Source organism: Vipera ursinii, assembly GCF_947247035.1.
Source record: "Vipera ursinii genome assembly, chromosome: 8".
In the NCBI taxonomy this organism is placed as follows: domain Eukaryota; kingdom Metazoa; phylum Chordata; class Lepidosauria; order Squamata; family Viperidae; genus Vipera; species Vipera ursinii.
The window spans coordinates 2,360,378-2,380,245 of NC_139519.1; the positions used below are offsets into that span (position 1 = coordinate 2,360,378).

The window sequence follows — 19,868 nt, forward strand, 5'->3', positions numbered from 1 at the left end:
CAGGGCGACTTTTGACCCTTTCCAGGGTCCCCCAGCAAAGCGAAACTGAACGTGGAAGACGGAGCTTGCCTTTCAGACATCCATGGCGGCTGTCTTGGCAAGCCGGAAGCCTCCTCTGCACTCTTTCCAGAACCTCAACATCTATTTTGTATTGTGGTGACCAGGCATTTGATGTAATATTAAAGTGTGATCTTAACAGTGCTGTATAAAGTGGTAGTATCACTTCATGTGATACAGGTACTATTCCTCTGCCAAGCACCAGATTGGCTTTTTTGGCAGCTGCAGCTGCAACACACTGCTGACTCATGCTTGATTGATTGTCCATTAGGAGTTTTAGATCCCTCTCATTGTTAACTGCTGTTGAACCAGGTACCACCTCTTCTACACTTGTACGCTCTTAGTTTTTCTTGCCTAAGTGTAAGACCTTATGTTTCTCATAACTGAATGGCATTTTGTTGGATAGGGCCCACTCTGCCAACATACTTCCAAAGAAGGGTCAAATAAAGTAAAACAAGTATTTTTGTCATGCTGAGAATTCTTCAGACTTACTTTCTGCACGTGTCACTTATGATGTCATCTGACTTCTAGTGCAGGGCCAGAGCAGAGCATGTGGCTTTAGATTCTGTCTTTCAACTTGTCCTCAAAACTTACTTTCCCAGCATTGTTATCTTCCACGTGGACAGCATGTGCCTATTCCTATTAATAAAGAGTTGCTGCATCGTCTTTTATAGGCTGTCTCATTAATGAGAGCGATTGTATTAATTCCTTGGATGCTTTACAGGTTCAATTCTCATGAAAGTGCTGCACACGCAATTGTTTCAGTCAATGGCACAACAATAGAAGGACATGTGGTGAAATGCTATTGGGGCAAAGAGACACCAGACATGATCAATCCAATTCAACAGGTAAGAGTCCTTTGCTATTACTTGTCCTGCTAAAAAACATTCCAAAAATTACTATATAGATATTTCCTCAAGATGGACCCCCATATCCCCCCTTTTTTGTTATTCATTTATACTCTGGTGATCGTAGTTGGAAGGTGGGTAGAAATTAGCTATATTATGTGACATAGTGAAGAACTCTTGCAAATTCCAATATGATGTAAAATGATTTCGCTGTACTTTATTAGACATGAATTTGCAAAGTGATTTTTCCTGCAAACTTTGAATAATCCTTCACATTTTCAGCAGAATCAAGTGGGGTATCCGCCCCCTTACGGGCAGTGGGGCCAGTGGTATGGAAGCGCCCAGCAGATTGGCCAGTATATGCCTAATGGTTGGCAAGTCCCTGCCTATGGGATGTATGGGCAGGCATGGAACCAGGGGTTCAGGTGAGTGTTGTAGTTTGCTGAGGCTGGCTGGCGGTAATGAAAATGAAAGTGCACATAGTTGGAGCACTAAGTTTTCATTTTTAAATGTTCGTAGATTAACTGTTACGTGCTTGTTTGAAAGACAGCATTTGTGTCTTCACCAGTTCAATTATTTTTATATATTTATAGGTTGCATACATAAAAGGGATAAAATATTAATTAAACCAGCATTAAAAAAGCCTACTACAAAATAGTAAATAGTAAACCACAGTTGTACCTGGAATACCAAATAGTAATAAATTTTATTCACCAAAAGGTTAATTAAATAAACAGCTCTTAAAAGCTAGCAGCAATGGAACGTTTGATGAACTGAGTTGCCTTCAAACATGCCTAGTTCATAGTTACTGCTACTTTAGTCTCAAAAGGTGAAGGGGTTGTGATCCCAGACTTCTGGTGTTATGGAAAATATAGAAGAAATACTCAATTCGATTGCTTGCTGTTGTCTATTATAATGCAAGCTTTATCTAATCTCATTTCCTCTTCCATTCAGTCAGACACAGTCATCTGCAGCATGGATGGGTGCAAATTACGGTGTGCCACCCCCTCCACCGCCCCCACCACCACCGCCCCAGGGGCAAAATGGAAGTGTCCTAACTAGTCAAACTGGATATCGGATGGCAGGTTTTGAAACGCAGTGAGAGACAGAGAAGGACTCTGGAATAGAACACCTGTGGCTTTGAGGCTGTATGGAGCATTGTAAAATCCTTTGTTTACTTAAAAAAAATCTATCCAATCAAGTCAGTGCAAAAGTCAAACAGTATTTATTTTTAATCATGAAACGTTGTCCACGCTTTTTTTTAAAGACACACAGGAAATACTAGATGCTGGATATCTGCCAACTTTTGCCTTCTTTTCCTCTTTTGAGATGTGTTTCTTAAGATCCATGTTTGAAACACAACTAATGCAGGGATTTCTGCCACTTAGTATGGCGGCAGGAAATTGCACAATATCAAACTTTTTTTTCCCACTGAAGTAGTACGCAGTCTAGTTTGCATTCCTAGTATGACTTAAATGTACATGAAAGAAGTTATACAAGAGAAAAAAAGACACGCCAAAACTGTGTGAATTCTGGGGGTTTATTGAAATCTTCAGTTTGTGCACAATTCTGTTTTAAAGAGAGCCTGATGTATAAAGTGTCCAATCTCCTTGCTTTTGTTATACTGGGATTTCAAATATAACTTATTCGTTTACATTATTTTGTAGCTAAACATTTTTCGGAAAATGGTTTTTGCCTTACTATCACTATTAAATTATGAAGTAGGAATCAGGATGTGGGCAGGCACCTCATGCTCAGAGAATCCAGCTCTGTGGCTCTATGTCAGGCTGTCCCTGTTCATTGACTCAATGATGAGCATAAGCCCAGTTCAGATCTTATTAAAATGTGACACGATCTTAGGAGCCAGCTTTTAAAAACCTGTCCGTTTTTACATTTACATATATCCTTTATCATGTAAACTATTTTAGCAAATTAATATTTTCACAAAAGTCGCTCAGCTTTTGTATGTCTCCTTTGAAAGAGTAAGAGACAGAAAGACCTACACGACTCATGGCTATAATTTAAGCTTTGACTTTTGCATGTGAATATCTAATACACTGTTAGACTTTGAATAAACAGTCATGCTCTCGTTTTTCAGAGATAGAGAGAATACATCGGTCTTAGCTTTTTACTGACGTGGAACAAGTCAGACTTGATTTAGCATGTACAGATAGAGCTGTTAAACTACATAGCGTTGTGTCTTATCAGGCCAGGAGTAAAAGGAGGGCTTCAACTGAAGCCTGAAGGACCAACTGGATAAAGCTTTTTTGAATTGTTCAGAGGCCAAATAATAATAATAAATAGCGTTTTCCTACCTCCTTGGCTAGCTTTCAGATGATGCAGAAGGAACACTACTCTAGGTGTAGTGATTATCCCAATTAACATCTGGGCACGTGGAGATGTTTGCTTTCCATTTTGCTTTGGTTGTAGTGGAGCAACCTGTTGAGAAGTTGCCGGTATGCACAATACAGTGACCAGCCACCTTCATTTGATGGAACGAAAAAGGGGCCAGAACCAAAGCAGAGGGTTGGCTGCTAGGAAAACAAATTGTTGTTTTGTAGACAGGTCCTGGCCCTAACGTTTTATAAATAAAGCATCCCCAAAAGATGCCATTGAATTTGTAGATTAATTTCACTCATGTCTGCTTTAACATTTGTATAAACCTATCTTTTTTCTGCTTACTATCTCTGCCTGCACAATTCTTTTAAAAAGAGAAATGTGAATAGGTGTGAGGAGCCTAGTGCCATTTGGGTAGTTTTCTTTGTATATATTTTCAATAGAATTGGGTACAGATGTCTTTCGCAGAAGCCAGCGAAGATCCCACAGCCAGCAAACCAAGAAAGTTTTCAATATCTTGACAATATTTGTTATTGACCCCGGAGTAAGTTGAGTAACACAAGCTTTAGTGTATTTCAACAATATGTAAATATTTGAAAGGGTAAGGCAAAAAAAGATTTTCAGTATTTTTTAGAAGTTGTATTACCACTTCAGTCTGACAATACTATGAAAGCAAGGGATTGCTCTGTTGGTTTCCTCGGAGGAGACCCTTCCCTGCTGAGCCTCTGTGAACCAGACCCGATTTTGTGTCCCATTAGTGGAAGCTTTTTAAGTGCCACTGTTGCTGCAACCAGGGTGTGGGGCTCCAAGGAAAAATGAGGGACTGTTTCTTCTCACGGCTGCCCTCTCCCCCAGCTTCTCTCATTCAGGCATCGGCTTTCTTACTCTCAGATGTGCAAACAGATCTAACAGTCTTCAGGCAACAGGAGAAAATGCCGCCTGGGTGTGTTGTTTTTTTAAGTAGCCCGTTTTTTTTTATTTCTGTATGAACTTTGGAAGCTTCATTTAAACGAATGTGTTTTGATACTTATGTACAGAAGTTGAAGAACTTCACTCCAGAAGCCCTGACTTTTGAAAGCCATTAAGATGTTAATAAAAGATGTGAGCTCGCATTTACCCTTGTATATTTTAAATGCTTCTTTTTAGCTATTCCAAACTTGCAGTGGGGGAAGGGTTGGCGGCAGAACGGTAGCGGAGTGTTCGCCGCGAGGCCGTCGGGGGTTTCCATTGGCTTCCCCCGGAGACGAGCGGCCTTCCCCCAGGATGCTGCTCCGAGGGCAGAAGCGGCCCTCCCGAGAGGCGAGGCTGCTGGGCGGGGGGGGGCTGCGAAGCGCCACGTGCCTCTCCCGGAGGAGCGAGACCCGGACTCGGTCTCCCGTGGTGCTTCGCGCGCCCCGGCCCGGCCAATGAGAGGCTTCGTTACAGAAGGATTTCGCGAGCCGTTTGTAAGAAGCCATCGCGGAGGCCGCTCGCCACCTTTCCTCGCCGGCCGCCGGCCTGGGACGCTGGGCGGGGAGCCGCCAGGTAAAGGTGACGCGGAGGGACCCGGGACGGGGGCAGGAAATGACGACGCGCGGTCTTCTGGCGGTCCCGGGTTGCCAGGGAGAGCGGCGGTAGCGGGTGACGTCGCAACGGCTTCCGGGTGTCTGGACTCCATCTCCCAGGACTCTCGGCAGGGACGATGCTCACGAGGGCATTCTGGGAGCTGAAGTCCACCCATTTTATAATAACCTAGCAGGAGAATGGCTGAATTCGGGTCCGGATACGAAGCGCGGAGCTCGAGGCTCCTCCGAGGCGTCCCGGTTTGGCCAGGCCCTTCTCGCTCTCCGCGCGACCCGGACCGCTACGGGGCTTCCCGAAGGGCTTGGCGCGGACCCGCCTTCCCGTCGCCTAGGTCCGCATTTGCCAGCCGTGGCCGCTTCCAGGCCGGGAAACTCCAACTCCCAGAATCCTCATCGGTGGCCGCCCCGGCTGTGGGGTTGTGGGAGTTGAAGTCCGCTCGGCTGGAAAGTGCTGCGGTTGGCACTCGGGCCGAGACGAGCTAGGCATCTCCCCCTGCAGAGATCGCCCTTCAGACGCTGCAGTTTTCGTCGGGAACGGATCCCTCCCAAGCAGAATGAGCCGGAGCATAAAGATCACAGGGCTGGAAGGGACCTCGGGGGCTTCTAGTAGCCCAAGGCAGGAGGCCAGGAGCCACGCTGTCTGCTCTTTTTCTGCCCCAGTGATGGGGGACCCGCAGCTTCTGGAGGAGGGAAGTTTCTCTCAATGTCATTTCTCCTGGAAAGTGAAGGGCCAATATTTTCTTCTGTCAGATGAAACGGGTTCCCAAATGTCCAAATTAATCTAAGAGCTCATTAAGTGACACCAGATGCTTGTTAAAATAAGTCTGCTGTATTTTCTACTTAAAGTACTGTATTCAATATTTTAGAAGTCTCATATAGTAACAAAGATGGAGGGAAACTTGGAGGTCTTCTAGTCCAACCCTGCTCAAGTATTGGAAAATTGCTATCATATCCCCTCAGTCCTTCTCTTTGCTAGATTAAAAATACCTAATTTCTGTGTTGTTCATCATTCGTTTTAGCTTCCCATCCCCTAATCATCTTTTTGCTCTTCTCTGCAATCTTTCCAGAGCCTCAACATCTTTTTTATATTGCATTGTGGTAACCAGAACTAGACATAGTATTCCAAGTGTGGTCTTAGTGCAATACAAAACAGTACTAACACCTCATATAATCTTGATTCTGTCCCTCTGTAAATGCAGCCTAGAACTGCTTTGGCCTTTTGGGCAGCTGCCGCACATGGCTGGCTCAATATTTAAGTGGTTGTCCAAGATCCCTCCCTATTTACTGCTGTTGAGCCAGTTACTTCCTATTCTGGATCTGTGCATTTGATTTTTCCTACCTGACTTCTTTCCACTGAATTGCATCTTTTTGGATAGGCTCAGTGCTTAAGACTGTCAAAATCCTTCTGGATCTTGAGCTTGCCTTCTAAAGTGTTGCCTATTCTCCCCAGTTTGGTATCAAATTTTGGGAATTCCCTTTCTACCCCCTCATTTAAACTATGAAGATGTTGAAGAGTACTGGTCTAAGACAGATTCTTGGGGTACCCCATTGCATGCTTCTGTCCATGTGGATGTAGTTCCATTGAGGACAACACATTGAGTTTAGTTAGTCAGCCAGTTATGCATCCATCTGCTGGTGATGCTGTCCTGTTTTTCTATCTTGCCATGAATAGCGATAGCACTTAGTCTGATATAACGCTTCATGCTGTTTTACAGCACTCTCTAAGTCAGACGTGTCAAACACAAGGCCCGCAGGCCGAGTCCTGCCCGCGAAGGGCCCAGATTTGGCCCCCGGGGCTGTTCCAGAAATGGCAAGGGACCGGCCCCTGCTCCCCAGCCCCAGCCCTGGCCCACCCCAACCCAGCTGGATGCCCTCCTGGTGCATGCACAAAACAACAAGCGCTCGGGAGCTGGTGGTACACCCCATTCCGCCCCTCCCGGCCTCACCCCACCCCTCCCGGCCTCATCCCGGCCATGCCCTGCTTTATTGGGTTTCTCCTCGTCTGGTCTGCTTTGCCAGGCTTGGCCTCACCATGCTCCACTTTGCTGGGCCAGGCACCAAAGCGCCGCTGAAAACAGTGGAGTCTGTGTGCATAGCTGCCTTGCCCGCTTCAGCCCTGCTCTCCACAGTGCGCTACAGCTGATCCAAGGTGGCCGGCCAGACACCGAAACACGCTGAAAAGAGCAGAGTCTGTGTATGTGCCTGCTACACGCTCATCCGTCAGGCAATAATAGATGGAAACTAATTAAGAAGAAAACCAGCCTAGAACTAAGGACTTGTGGAAAAAACTAATCAGTGAAAAGGCTTGGAGGCTTTTAAGAAGCGTTTGGATATTCCATTGTCTGGAGTGGTATGGGTCTCCTGCTGGAGCAGGGGGTTGGACTAGAAGACCTCAAAGGTCCCTTCCAACTCTGTTATTCTTTGGGAGAAGCGCTGCCAACCTCCCCCCCGCCTGGTCCCTTCCTGGGCACAGAGAGAGGGAAGGAGGGAACGAAGGAGGGGAGGGAAACAGGAAGGAAGGAAGGAAGGATATGGGAATGAGAAGGAGGGAGGGAGGGAGGGAAGGAGATTGGAATGAGAGGGAGGGAGGGTCTGAGGGAAGTCCTGCCTTAGCACTTGGCCACCAGCAGCCCTGCTGCCCTTTCGCCATCCCCTGGTGGTCTCACATCCTATTCCTGAGGTTGTTTTGGTTACAAAGCTGGGTCTCCTCACATGGGCCTTCCTCTGACCCACGCACTTTGCCCTCCTGCACCCACCACGAGCAACCTGGCCAAGGAGGGTGAGCACAGCAGCAGTAGCCTTGAGGAGGAGGTAAGTGCAGCTGGGTGCCCTCTTGGGGAAGTGGGGCTGGGCTGCAGGGTCCCTGAACTCGAGGGCTGGGCGCTTGACCTCTACTACCCAGAGCTCTGGGCAGCCTGTGCCACCGTCCGGGGAGCCCCCGCACGGCCCAAGAGGAACAGTGAGGGTCCTCCAGTGGACCGTGCCCCGGCGCTTGCCCCAGTGCCACCCTCCTCCGCCAGAGACCCTTGTGTCCGCCCCAGTCCTGTCCAGGCCCACACAGGCGCCCCTGACGCGAACAATGTTGAGTTGGCCAAGCCCACCCCAGCCATGCCCACCCAGCCCCCTTAGGGCAACCGCAATGCTGATGCGGCCCTCAATGAAGTTGAGTTTGCTCTAAGTGGTTTACAGAATCAGCTCATTGCCCTCCAGCACATTTCAGAAGCCCCCCCTTCCTCTTCCTATTCTTTGGCAATTGGCATGTATGATGCTGTGTGCAGATAAATGGGGGTTCTTTTAAAAAAAACATTGATTTTTTAATACAATTCAAAAGTACTTATTCAACAAACGTGTTGTTTGAGTTTATCATTCACTAATACAGATTGAATTCCTAATCCCTTATTCTTTTCTTCAGCTGATAAAATAAGTCCCAGGTTTGAAAGTATTCTGTTTCTTCTTTTTCTTTCAACCTCAGAGTAAGTCTGCCCATTTCTGCACAGTCTAGTATTTTTTAAATTATTTCTTCCTCTGGTGGTATTTCTTCATTTTTCCAATATTGTGAGAATATGATGCTGCTGTTATCACATGTAAAATCAAGTATATACTTTGTCAAGCTTTTCTGACATTATACCTAATAGAAAATGATCAAGTTTAAAATCTATATGTTTTCCCAACATCTTTGCTAACCGAGTATGTATTTTTGTCCAATATCTCTTCGCTTCAGCACATGTATATCATACTTGGTAATAGCTACCTGACTTGTGATTAGATTTCTAACATCTATATGACATATTTTTAAACATTTTTGCTAGTCTTGCTGGTGGCAAGTGCCATCTATAAAACATTTTATATGTTTTTTTGTAAGAGGTTGAAATTGTCAATTTATAATTTCTTTCCCACAAGTTTTGCCATTTCTCTAAGTCTATATTGTATTCAAAATTCTTTGCCCATGTTATCATTGTTTTTTACTTGTTCATTTTCCATTTTCAAATTCAATAAAAAGTTGTACATTTTCTTAATTAGTTTCTCATCAGGGGTTAATATATCTGATCAAACGTCTGCTCTTTATAAAATTTGTACAATTTAACATCTTTTTGATATCTCACTTGCATTTGTAAATATGCCCACCATGATAGATCAGTACCCTGATTTTCCGTCTCTTGTTTAGATTGTAAATTACCTTCAGAGTTTAGAATATATTTATATGTCCATATTTTCTCAAGACTGACTAAATTTCCATTGTTGAAAGCCATCCTGAAATTTTCAAGTATATTTTACATTTTATTTTTTCCCATGTTAGTAATAATGCATTTCTAATACAGTGGTTTTGAAAATATTTATGAATTTTATTTTTCCCATACCGTAAGAAAGCGTGCCAAACGAGTTGTAAGTCATGTCCCTCCAAATACAACAAACTTTTATTTCTAAGAGTGATCCATTCTTTTACCCATGTTAGTACTGATGCTTGATAATATAAAACCCACTCAGGCCAAAACATTTTCCTTAGCTTCTTGTAACATTTTCAATTTAATTCTAGCTTTCTTTCCTTGCCAAATAAATTTTAAAATTAGAGAATTTTAAGTCTTCAAAAAGAATATTCTCCAGTTTTATAGGTATCATTTGAAATAAAAACAATATTTTTGGTTGTTGTTGTTAGCTGCGAAGTCGTGTCCGACCCATCGCGACCCTATGGACAACATTCCTCCAGGCCTTCCTGTCCTCTACCATCTTCTGGAGTCCATTTAAGCTCACGCCTACTGCTTCAGTGACTCCATCCAGCCACCTCATTCTCTGTCGTCCCCTTCTTCTATTGCCCTCGATCTTCCCCAGCATTAGGCTCTTCTCCAGGGAGTCCTTCCTTCTCATTAGGTGGCCAAAGTACTTGAGTTTTAGCTTCAGGATCTGGCCTTCTAAAGAGCAGTCAGGATTGATCTCCTCTAGGACTGACCGGTTTGATCGCCTTGCAGTCCAAGGGACTCGCAGGAGTCTTCTCCAGCACCACAGTTCAAAGGCCTCAATTCTTTGGCGCTCAGCCTTTCTTATGGTCCAACTTTCACTGCCATACATTGCAACTGGGAAGACCATAGCCTTGACTATACGCACTTTTGTTGACAGGGTGATGTCTCTGCTTTTTAGTGTGCTGTCTAGATTTGCCATGGCTTTCCTCCCCAGGAGCAAGCGTCTTTTGATTTCTTGGCTACAGTCCCCAATTGCAGTGATCTTGGAGCCCAGAAAAATAAAATCTGTCACTACTTCCATTTCTTCCCCGTCTATTTGCCAGGAATTGAGAGGGCCAGATGCCATGATCTTGGTTTTCTTAATGTTAAGTTTCAACCCAAGTTTTGCACTCTCCTTCTTCACCCGCAACAAGAGGCTCTTTAGTTCTTCTTCACTTTCTGCCATTAGAGTGGTATCATCTGCGTATCTCAGGTTGTTGATATTTCTTCCGGCAATCTTAATTCCAACTTTTGATTCATCTAGCCCTGCCTTTCTCATGATGTGCTCTGCATATAAGTTAAATAGGCAGGGCGACAGTATACATCCTTGCCGGACTCCTTTCCCAATTTTGAACCAATCAGTGGTTCCGTGTCCAGTTCTCACTGTTGCTTCTTGACCCACATATAGGTTTCTCAAGAGACAAATAAGATGGTCTGGTACTCCCATCTCTTTAAGAACTTGCCACAGTTTGTTATGATCCACACAATCAAAGGCTTTAGCATAGTCAATGAAGCAGAAGTAGATGTTTTTCTGGAACTCCCTAGCTTTCTCCATGATCCAGCGTATGTTGGCAATTTGATCTCTAGTTCCTCTGCCTCTTCGAAATCCTGCCTGTACTTCTGGTAGTTCTCGATCCACATACTGCTGAAGTCTAGCTTGTAGGATTTTAAGCATGACTTTACTAGCATGAGAAATGAGTGCAATGGTGCGATAGTTTGAACATTCTTTGGCACTGCCTTTCTTTGGAATTGGAATGTAAACTGATCTTTTCCAATCCTGTGGCCATTGTTGAGTTTTCCAAATTTGCTGGCAAATTGAGTGTAGCACTTTTACTGCATTGTCTTTTAAGATTTTGAATAGCTCAGCTGGAATACTGTCACTTCCACTAGCTTTGTTGTTGCTCAGCTTTTCTAAGGCCCACTTCACTTCACATTCTAGGATGTCTGGCTCGAGGTCAGTGACCACCTCATTGTGATTATCAGGGACGTTAAGCTCATTCTTGTATAGTTCTTCTGTGTAATTTTGCCACCTCTTCTTAATCTCTTCTGCCTCTGTTAGGTCCCTGCCATTTTGGTCCTTTATCATGCCCATTTTTGCATTAAACGTTCCCTTCATTTCTCCAATTTTCTTGAAAAGATCTCTGGTCCTCCCTATTCTATTGTTTTCTTCTATTTCTTTGCACTGTTCATTTAAGAAGGCATTCTTATCTCTTCTAGCTATTCTCTGGAATTCTGCATTCAATTGGGCGTATCTTTCTTTTTCTCCCTTGCCTTTCGCTTCCCTCCTTTCCTCAGCTATTTGCAAAGCTTCCTCAGACAGCCATTTTGCTTTCTTGCATTTCTTTTTCTTTGGGATGGTTTTGGTTGCTACCTCTTGTACAATGTCGCGAACCTCTGTCCATAGTTCTTCAGGCACTCTGTCTATCAGATCTAATTCCTTAAATCTATTTGTCACCTCTACTGTATATTCAACAGGGATATGATTTAATTCATACCTGAGTGGCCTAGTGCTTTTCCCTACTTTCTTCAGTTTAAGCCTAAACTTTGCAAGGAGAAGCTCATGGTCTGAGCCACAGTCAGCTCCTGGTCTTGTTTTTACTGACTGTATAGAGCTTCTCCATCTTTGGCTGCAGAGCATATAGTCAATCTGATTTCTGTGTTGACCATCTGGTGATGTCCATGTGTAGAGCCGTCTCTTGGGTTGTTGAAAAAGAGTGTTTGCTATGACCATCGTATTCTCTTGACAGAATTCTATCAGCCTGTGCCCTGCTTCATTTTGCACTCCAAGGCCAAACTTGCCTGTTATTCCAGTTATCTTTTGGCTTCCTACTTTAGCATTCCAATCCCCCATGATGATAAGAACATCATTTTTTGGTGTTAGTTCTATAAGGTGCTGTAGTGCTTCATAGAACTGGTCAATTTCATCCTCTTCAGCACTGGTGGTTGGGGCATAGACCTGGACTACTGTGATATTGAATGGTTTGCCTTGGATTCGAACTGAGATCATTCTGTCATTTTGAGGATTGTATCCCAGTATTGCTTTTCCTACTCTTTTATTGACTATGAAGGCTACTCCATTTCTTCTGAAGGATTCTTGCCCACAATAGTATACCTGATGGTCATCTGAATTAAATTCACCCATTCCTGTCCATTTTAGTTCACTGATTTTTGGTAATGTATACATTTTCACTGTAGCAATTCTTCCTAACATCAACAGTTGCAAGTTTTTCCAAGTCAAGTTTTATTTGATTCAGTAATTTTATATGGTTACCTTCGTTTATCATTGAACATATTCCCAAGTATTTAACCTTTTTGACTATTTGTAATTCTATTTTTTCTGACATTTGTTTTTTGTTGTTGTTTTATCTATAAGATTTTTAACTATCACTTTGGTTTTTTCTGTTTATCTTCAGTCCTGCTATCTCTCCAAACTGTTCTATCTTTTCCAATAATTTAGGAATCATCTCTAAAGGTTCCTCTAGGTCTAGGATGAATACCAAGTCATCTGCAAATGCTTGCAATTTATAAGTTTCACCTTTTATTTCTAGTCCTTTAATTTCTGGGTCTTGTCTGATATTTCTATTTAAAACTTCCAACAATAGAGATAGTGGACATCCTTGTCTTGTGCCTTTTCTTATGTCAAAATTCTCTGTATACAATCACTTTTGCTGTTTGTTTGTGATATATTGTTTTAATCATATTTATAAAATTTTGTCCAAAGTCCATTGTTTTTAGTTGTTGAGTCATAAATTACCAGGAAACGTTATCAAATGCCTTTTGAGCATCTATAAATACTAATGCCAATTGTTTCCCTGGATGCATTTCATAGTATTCCAATATGTCCATTATAACTTTTAAATTATTTTTTATTTGTCTCTTTGGTAGAAATCCATTTTGATCTGGATGTATAAATTCAGTTAGAAATCTTTTCAGTCTCTCCACTATTATTGAAGATTTTGTAGTCTACATTTAGTTATCAGTCTGTAATTTTTTTATCTGTGTCACATCAGAGTCCTCTTTTGGTATCCAGGTAATATTTGCTTCTGTCCACGTGTTTGGAAGTTTAGCCTCCAACAAAAGTTCATTACACGCATCTTTCAACAGTGCACTTAATATATCTTGTAGACATTTGTACAACTCTGGCGGGAGCCCATCTGGTCCCAGAGTTTTATCATTTTTTTATCTTCTTATAGCCTCTGTCAGTTCCGTCATTGTTATTTTCTCATTTAACATGGTTTTAAAGTTTTCTGGAATTTGTGATAAATTATTTTTTCCATATATTGAATCATTTTCTCCCATGAAATTTCTTCTATATCATAGTTTCTCGTAATATTCTTTGTTGTTGTTAGCTGCGAAGTCGTGTCCGACCCATCGCGACCCTATGGACAACATTCCTCCAGGCCTTCCTGTCTTCTACCATCTTCTGGAGTCCATTTAAGCTCACGCCTACTGCTTCAGTGACTCCATCCAGCCACCTCATTCTCTGTCGTCCCCTTCTTCTATTGCCCTCGATCTTTCCCAGCATTAGGCTCTTCTCCAGTGAGTCCTTCCTTCTCATTAGGTGGCCAAAGTATTTGAGTTTTAGCTTCAGGATCTGGCCTTCTAAAGAGCAGTCAGGATTGATCTCCTCTAGGACTGACCAGTTTGATCGCCTTGCTGTCCAAGGGACTCGCAGGAGTCTTCTCCAGCACCATAGTTCAAAGGCATCAATTCTTTGGCGCTCAGCCTTTCTTATGGTCCAACTTTCACTGCCATACATTGCAACTGGGAAGACCATAGCCTTGACTATACACACTTTTGTTGACAGGGTGATGTCTCTGCTTTTTAGTGTGCTGTCTAGATTTGCCATGGCTTTCCTCCCCAGGAGCAAGCGTCTTTTAATTTCTTGGCTACAGTCCCCATCTGCAGTGATCTTGGAGCCCAGGAAAATAAAATCTGTCACTACCTCCGTTTCTTCCCCATCTATTTGCCAAGAATTGAGAGGGCCAGATGCCATGATCTTGGTTTTCTTAATGTTAAGTTTCAACCCAAGTTTTGCACTCTCCTTCTTCACCCGCAACAAGAGGCTCTTTAGTTCTTCTTCACTTTCTGCCATTAGAGTGGTATCATCTGCGTATCTTAGGTTGTTGATATTTCTTCCGGCAATCTTAATTCCAACTTTTGATACATCTAGCCCTGCCTTTCTCATGATGTGCTCTGCATATAAGTTAAATAGGCAGGGCGACAGTATACAGCCTTGCCGGACTCCTTTCCCAATTTTGAACCAATCAGTGGTTCCATGTCCAGTTCTCACTGTTGCTTCTTGACCCGCATATAGGTTTCTCAAGAGACAAATAAGATGGTCTGGTACTCCCATCTCTTTAAGAACTTGCCACAGTTTGTTATGATCCACACAATCAAAGGCTTTAGCATAGTCAATGAAGCAGTAGATGTTTTTCTGGAACTCCCTAGCTTTCTCCATGATCCAGCGTATGTTGGCAATTTGATCTCTAGTTCCTCTGCCTCTTCGAAATCCTGCCTGTACTTCTGGTAGTTCTCGATCCACATACTGCTGAAGTCTAGCTTGTAGGATTTTAAGCATGACTTTACTAGCATGAGAAATGAGTGCAATGGTGCGATAGTTTGAACATTCTTTGGCACTGCCTTTCTTTGGAATTGGAATGTAAACTGATCTTTTCCAATCCTGTGGCCACTGTTGAGTTTTCCAAATTTGCTGGCAAATTGAGTGTAGCACTTTTACTGCACTGTCTTTTAAGATTTTGAATAGCTCAGCTGGAATACTGTCACCTCCACTAGCTTTGTTGTTGCTCAGCTTTTCTAAGGCCCACTTCACCTCACATTCTAGGATGTCTGGCTCGAGGTCAGTGACCACCTCATTGTGATTATCTGGGACATTAAGCTCATTCTTGTATAGTTCTTCTGTGTAATTTTGCCACCTCTTCTTAATCTCTTCTGCCTCTGTTAGGTCCCTGCCATTTTGGTCCTTTATCATGCCCATTTTTGCATGAAACGTTCCCTTCATCTCTCCAATTTTCTTGAAAAGATCTCTGGTCCTCCCTATTCTATTGTTTTCTTCTATTTCTTTGCACTGTTCATTTAAGAAGGCATTCTTATCTCTTCTAGCTATTCTCTGGAATTCTGCATTCAATTGGGCATATCTATGTTTTTCTCCCTTGCCTTTCGCTTCCCTCCTTTCCTCAGCTATTTGCAAAGCTTCCTCAGACAGCCATTTTGCTTTCTTGCATTTCTTTTTCTTTGGGATGGTTTTGGTTGCTACCTGTTGTACAATGTCGCGAACCTCTGTCCATAGTTCTTCAGGCACTCTGTCTATCAGATCTAATTCCTTAAATCTATTTGTCACCTCTACTGTATATTCAACAGGGATATGATTTAATTCATACCTGAGTGGCCTAGTGCTTTTCCCTACTTTCTTCAGTTTAAGCCTAAACTTTGCAAGGAGAAGCTCATGGTCTGAGCCACAGTCAGCTCCTGGTCTTGTTTTTACCGACTGTATAGAGCTTCTCCATCTTTGGCTGCAGAGCATATAGTCAATCTGATTTCTGTGCTGACCGTCTGGTGATGTCCATGTGTAGAGCCGTCCCTTGGGTTGTTGGAAAAGAGTGTTTGCTATGACCATCGTATTCTCTTGACAAAATTCTATCAGCCTGTGCCCTGCTTCATTTTGTACTCCAAGGCCAAACTTGCCTGTTATTCCAGTTATCTTTTGGCTTCCTACTTTAGCATTCCAATCCCCCATGATGATAAGGACATCATTTTTTGGTGTTACTTCTATAAGGTGCTGTAGGGCTTCATAGAACCGGTCAATTTCATCCTCTTCAGCACTGGTGGTTGGGGCATAGACTTGGACTACTGTGATATTGAATGGTTTGCCTTGGATTCGAACTGAGATCATTCTGTCATTTTGAGGATTGTATCCCAGTATTGATTTTCCTACTCTTTTATTGACTATGAAGGCTACTCCATTTCTTCTGAGGGATTCTTGCCCGCAGTAGTATACCTGATGGTCATCTGAATTAAATTCACCCATTCCTGTCCATTTTAGTTCGCTGATACCTAAGATGTCGATGTTCAGTCTTGTCATCTCTTGTTTGACCACGTCCAGCTTTCCTTGATTCATGGATCTTACATTCCAGGTTCCTATGGAGAAAAAATCTTTACAGCATCAGACTTTCCTTTCACCACCAGACATATCCACAGCTGAGCGTCCTTTCGGCTTTGGCCCAGTCGCTTCATTCTTTCTGGCGCTACTAGTACTAGCCCTCTGCTCTTCCCCAGTAGCATATTGGACGCCTTCCGACCTGAGGGGCTCATCTTCCAGCGTCATATCGTTTTGCCTTTTGGCACTGTCCATAGGGTTTTCATGGCAAAGATACTGGAGTGGGTTGCCATTTCCTTCTCCAGTGGATCACGTTTTGTCAGAACTCTCAGCTATGACCTGTCCGTCTTGGGTGGCCCTGCACAGCATAGCTCATAGCTTCATTGAATTACACAAACCCCTTCGCCACAACAAGGCAATATTCTTTAATTATCTTTTTATTGCTTCATTTTTAAATTGTGGACAGCCTTTTTCATCTAGTAAGTTGTTTATCATTTTTTTTCTCCTGTTTTTTACGTTTGTAAGCTAGCCATCTTTCTGGTTTATTTGCATTTTCAAAAAAAGTTTTGTTTTGTTCTTTTAATTTGCTGGGCCAATTTTTCTGATTCTATTAAATTTATATTTTATTGTTTCCATTGTCTCTTCAGTATTTTCTTTTGTGGATTTATTTGTAGTTCTAATTCTAATTTTTAAAATTCTTCCCTTAACAGTGTATATTGTTGTCTTTTTTCTTTGTTTTTTCTTTTTTTTTCTAAAATATGCTTTGCTGTATCCCATACATTTTGTAATCTTGTATCTTCTTTTTTATTATTATTTTTTTAAAAAAAGCTCCGTTTCTTTTGTTGCTAATTCTATAAATTATTTCTCTTTTAATATGGATTGGTTCAAGGTCCATCTTAATTTTTTTTGTATTCCTTTCTATGTCATTTTTACAGGATTATGGTCTGCCCAAGTGCCTAATTCTGTTTCAATCTCCTGCATATTAGTTCTTAATTCAGCCATCATCCAAATCATGTCAATTCTGGACCAAGATTTATGACTGTTCGAGTAGAATGTATATTGTAGTTTTTCTGGATTAGTTTCTCTCCAAATATCTTGTATACCAATTTCCTCTATCGTTAAAAAAAAGTCTTAGGTAATATTTTTCTTCCTCGTTTTCCTGTTTTGCTACTTTTATAACCTAATGTCCTGTCTACTATTGCATTAAAATCCCTTACTAGGCAAATGTTTTGATATTCCAGTTCTGATATTTTTCTGTGAAGATTTTGATAAAATTTTCTTGTTTATTGTTTGGTGCATATATTACTACCAAAAGTACCTGTTTTTGATGTGAAAATATTTCTACCGTCACCATTCTTCCTTCTTCATCTGAATAAATTATTTTAGAATCTATTGTCTCTTTAACGTATACAGCTACTCCTCTTTTTTTGTCGTGCTGGTGCATAACAGAGTTTCCCAATTTTGGGGTATTCCAAAGGTTTATAGTATTTGTTTTATATGTGTCTCTTGCAGACAAATTATATCAATATTTAATTTCTGCATTTTTTTAAAGATTCTGTTCCTTTTTGATGGGGAATTCAGTCCATTTATATTCACTGGAAAAAATCCGTTTTCCTCCTCCTCCTCCTCCTGTTCTTTGACAATTGGCCTGTATGATGCTGTGTGCAGATAAATGGGGATTCTTATAATGATATGTTTAAATGAAAATTTAGTGGCCACATGTAGATGAGAAACTGGCCTGTCGGCCTCCTCTTATTTTCTCCCTGTGAGGGAAGGCCGCCTTCTCCTTCAGCTGCGCCAGTTGCAGAGCCTTGGAAGGAGGGATCGGGACGCAGGCAAGCCCCTCTCGGCATGGCTGCAGCAGCCCCTTCGGAAGCGCTTCCTGGCTGCCACCGCTGGGCCAAAGGAGGAAGGGAAGGGGCTGCCCATGCCTTCCTTCCGCCCCTGAGAGCGGGAATGGCTTCCGATGGGGCTGCCCGAGCCAAGAAAAGGAGGCAGCTACTTTCACTCCTCCCTTCCACCCCCAGCGCCCTTTTACTTGTCCAGGGTGGTTGCCTGTACAAAGGATCACACTGCCACGGCCTTCATTGTGACACACGCACACCCCGGTGACCACCTCTGGCAGCTTTTCAACCCCAAACTTTCTGCTGATTTGGCTGCTCTGCAAGGCTTCAGTGGGCAAGAAGGAATCCTTTTGCTGAAGGAGTCAGACACTCATTTTGCACTCAAAAACGCCCTACAAAAGCTGATGGGGTTCATCCTGCCCACTCCATTTGCTTGATGCCATTGCTGGGCCCAGTTTCACACTTGCAGCTTCCTTCAACGTGGAAATCAGCCACAAAAACACACACTCACACCGCACTAGATAGCCCTAATCTTGCACCAAAACTAGCTGAGGTTTTGATCCTCCCTTTACAAAAGTCTGCTCAGCTTTTGGCTCTGACTCCTCTTCAGGGCTGCTCTAAACTAAGGAGGAGAGGCTTCCTTCTCTCCTCTTTCCCGTGTCAGGGAGTGGATCCTGCTGGTTGGAGAACCCGAGAGGGCCTCCCTGAGGCTTCAGAGCAACAGTGGCTTCATTGTGACAGCCCCACACAGGCACTCTGTATTCTCACCAGAATCCTGAAGAGGATTCCTGACATTCCACCCTGTCCCTTGCAGGTCTGGGACTGGCTCAGGGTGGCTGCTCACAGACACTCCTCCTCCGTCCAGTGTTGAGCCACTTGGTGAACCACACTCTCCAGGCAATGGTGGGTCATCAGATGATGGGGAAGCGGGGGGGGGGTATGTTTTCAGCTTCTTGTTACTTTAGATATTGGGTTTCACTTTCTGCAACTCAGCTCAGCCAGCTCCTCTGAAGAATAACTGTGCAGAAATGTCGTTCTCTCCATTTTAGCAGATGGCACACTAAGGAGTTGGTCAGCACTGCCCAACTAGAACTTTTTTTGTTTTTCTGGTTACAAGGGTTGAGGGAAGAAGGCTGAGCTGAGTGTGCTTGGGCTAGTTTTGTAAACCAACTCTCTTCCATGCGGTCAGCTCTGCTGTTTGTGCCAGAAGACTCAGTCTCGGCAGCAAGTGGGGGTGTGAGTGCAAGAGGCTTGCAGGCAAACTTTCTGTTCTTCCATTGAAGAAGGCCAAGTGTCTGAGCAAAAGGAGGCCATCTCAGGTGCTGAGTGTGGCAATTAGATCTGGCTGATGGCTTGTAAACTCTTTAGGAAATTATCCTATGCAAACCATGGTAAACTGAAGTAGTGGGAAAGGCCTCTGTTCTGTCACTGTCTTTAGGATGGGGATCAAACTGCCAGCCCACGGGCCAGACACATCACATGGAAGCCGCGCCCACCCCACTGCTGGCAATGGCATGACGTTGCATGATGTCACGTGACATCGTGAGTTTGACATGTCTGCTTTAGGATAATTCCCCAGTTGGTTGTACTTTTTGTTTATTGTCTTACGGTCCAACTTAGATCTCCCACTTTTGGCACCAGGATTGCTCTCTGAATTTCATAGAATCATACAATAATAGAGTTGGAAGGGACCTTGGAGGTCTTCTAGTCCAACCCCTTGCTCAGTCAGAAAACCCTATACCATTCCAGACAAGTGGCTATCCAATCCCTTCTTAAAAGCCTCCAGTGAGGAAGCACCCATGACTTCTGGAGGCAAGCTGTTCCACTGGTTAATTGTTCTAACAGTCAGGAAGTTTCGTCTTAGTTCTAAGTTGCTTCTCTCCTTGATT

The 19,868-nt window shown here is 43.1% G+C and overlaps 2 protein-coding genes across 15 annotated transcripts in view; both read left to right on the plus strand.

Annotated features, from left to right (window-relative positions):
- Positions 1-4,354, plus strand: part of TIA1 (TIA1 cytotoxic granule associated RNA binding protein) — a 28,580-nt gene extending 24,226 nt beyond the window's left edge. For 6 of the 10 annotated variants that reach the window (XM_083368170.1, XM_083368175.1, XM_083368172.1 and 3 more), the window contains 3 exons: positions 782-905; positions 1,188-1,330; positions 1,860-4,354. In XM_083368170.1, the coding sequence (XP_083224296.1) occupies positions 782-905; positions 1,188-1,330; positions 1,860-2,007 (415 nt within the window). In that variant the 3' untranslated portion in view covers positions 2,008-4,354. The remainder of the gene's footprint in view (positions 1-781; positions 906-1,187; positions 1,331-1,859) is intronic. The other 4 variants (XM_083368173.1, XM_083368177.1, XM_083368174.1 and 1 more) reach the window with 1 other exon arrangement.
- Positions 4,355-4,642: 288 nt separating this feature from the next.
- The window catches only part of LOC310643678 (uncharacterized protein C2orf42 homolog), a 32,803-nt gene continuing 17,577 nt past the window's right edge, over positions 4,643-19,868 (plus strand). Inside the window, exon 1 of one of the 5 annotated variants that reach the window (XR_014493112.1) lies at positions 4,643-4,766. The gene's annotated coding sequence lies outside the window, so the exon portion shown is untranslated. Of the gene's footprint in view, positions 4,767-19,506; positions 19,522-19,868 lie in introns of those variants that run through there. The other 4 variants (XM_083368169.1, XM_083368168.1, XM_083368165.1 and 1 more) reach the window with 4 other exon arrangements.